Source organism: Neomonachus schauinslandi, unplaced genomic scaffold, assembly GCF_002201575.2.
Source record: "Neomonachus schauinslandi unplaced genomic scaffold, ASM220157v2 HiC_scaffold_646, whole genome shotgun sequence".
Classification (NCBI taxonomy): domain Eukaryota; kingdom Metazoa; phylum Chordata; class Mammalia; order Carnivora; family Phocidae; genus Neomonachus; species Neomonachus schauinslandi.
In genome coordinates, this window is record NW_025409336.1 from 23928 (window position 1) to 25668 (window position 1741).

General features: G+C 33.9%; 1 protein-coding gene across 1 annotated transcript in view; it reads left to right on the forward strand.

Moving 5' to 3' along the window:
• The window catches only part of LOC123323753 (ankyrin repeat domain-containing protein 26-like), a gene marked incomplete at its 5' end in the record, with an annotated part of 23741 nt that extends 22423 nt beyond the window's left edge, over nt 1–1318 (forward strand). The window contains one exon of the mRNA XM_044912232.1: nt 1275–1318. Within this exon, the coding sequence (XP_044768167.1) occupies nt 1275–1318 (44 nt within the window). The remainder of the gene's footprint in view (nt 1–1274) is intronic.
• Between the last annotated feature and the right edge of the window lie 423 nt (nt 1319–1741).

Sequence of the window (1741 nt, forward strand, 5' to 3'; positions counted from 1 at the left end):
GGGGCCCCCCCCCCCCCCCGCCCATGTGGGACTCGATCCCGGGACTCCAAGATCATGACCTGAGCTGAAGGCAGTCGCTTAACCAACTGAGCCACCCAGACGCCCTATATTCCCTTTTTATGTTTAAGATTTATAAGTGCAAATGAATGATGTTGAGGAAATAAATAAATAAGAAAAAAGGTTACAGTATATTTTTTAGTATCCTCTAATTGTGAGCTCAGAATTTTCTTTTTTTTTTTTTTAAGATTTTATTTATTTATTTATTTGAGAGAGAGAAACAGCATGAGAGGGGAGAGAGTCAGGGTGAGAAGCAGGCTCCCCGCAGAGCCAGGAGCACGATGTGGGGCTCAATCCCAGGACTCCGGGATCATGACCTGAGCCAAAGGCAGATGCTTAACCAACCGACTGAGCCACCGAGGCACCCCATGAGCTCAGAATTTTAGATAAAAATTCCTCAACTTTTTTCTTTAACCCCATCTATGTCTCATTAGATATATCCTTTCAAGGTGTACATTTCTCCTTAGAATTCTCATTACCAATTCTTTCTCCATGTGGAAAGTTGATGTGTTAGAAACATTTCTTTTTCTATTTTTTTCTCTCTATAGTAATAATTTATAACTTTCAGGTACTGATAAGGTAAAGGTAAGTGGAGAAAATATTTTTCAGTATATGTAAATATGATTATGGATATACTATAAACAGAAGTCTCTTAAATTTTTTGAATTACATATTATAAATATATATATTATGTATATATTGTAAATATATACATTACATATATATTATAAATATATCTAAAACAGAGGCTTTCGTTCATAGTATATCCCTAATAACACTGACTTTTCTCACTCTACATTTATTTGTTTAAAAAAACTGTAGTAAAGAACTTAATTTTTTCACTATAAAGTAAATTGTTGGGGTGCAGGTGCCCCTTCAGATCACTATGTTTGTATCCTTTGGATAAATACCTAGTAGTGCAATTGCTGGGTTGTAGGGTAGCTTTATTTTTAACTTTTTGAGGAAGAATTTATATAATAATCAGTTAGGGGTAAGGAAAATACCATTTTGGGACTAGCTATTAAATCTCTCATAATCCTCATCCCAGGAGAAAATACAGGCTTAGTAAATGGCAGAACTGAGATTTGAATCTACATTTGAATGATTCCAAAACCTGTGTTCTCTGGGTAATGGTGCTCATTTGATAATGGGGAATATTATAATTATTTTATCAAATGTGATACTTGTATTCCTTAAAACTATTAATTTTTTTCTAGACTGTCCCAAAACCAAACTTGAGAGCACTAATGAATGCTTCTGAGCAATTCAAGAATGGTAAGCTATTTGAAGATGTGTTATTCACTGATTTTTGCCCATTCTTGTATTATTCAGTAATTCGAAATTACAGATATTTTCATGTTCTTTTTATTTTGTTTTTTACTAAGTGGGAACAAAATGTGGCCTTATAACACTAGGAGGTAGAACTTTATCTGAGCACGATAATTCTGATTATGAAGATGAAAATATAGTTGGACTTCTTTACAAACCACCATTCAAAGCCAATGACTTTTCTTGTCCTGCTTTTTCAAAACCTTCTGTCAAGTCGTTAGCAGGCCATGGTGTTATAAAGGTAAGTTTTTCTGTTTTTAGCTTTTTTCCCTATTTTTTTTTTCACATATCATCCTCTTGATCCTTATAATGAAAAGAATCTTAGGAAAAAACAGAAGTCCTCAAGATCATAAGG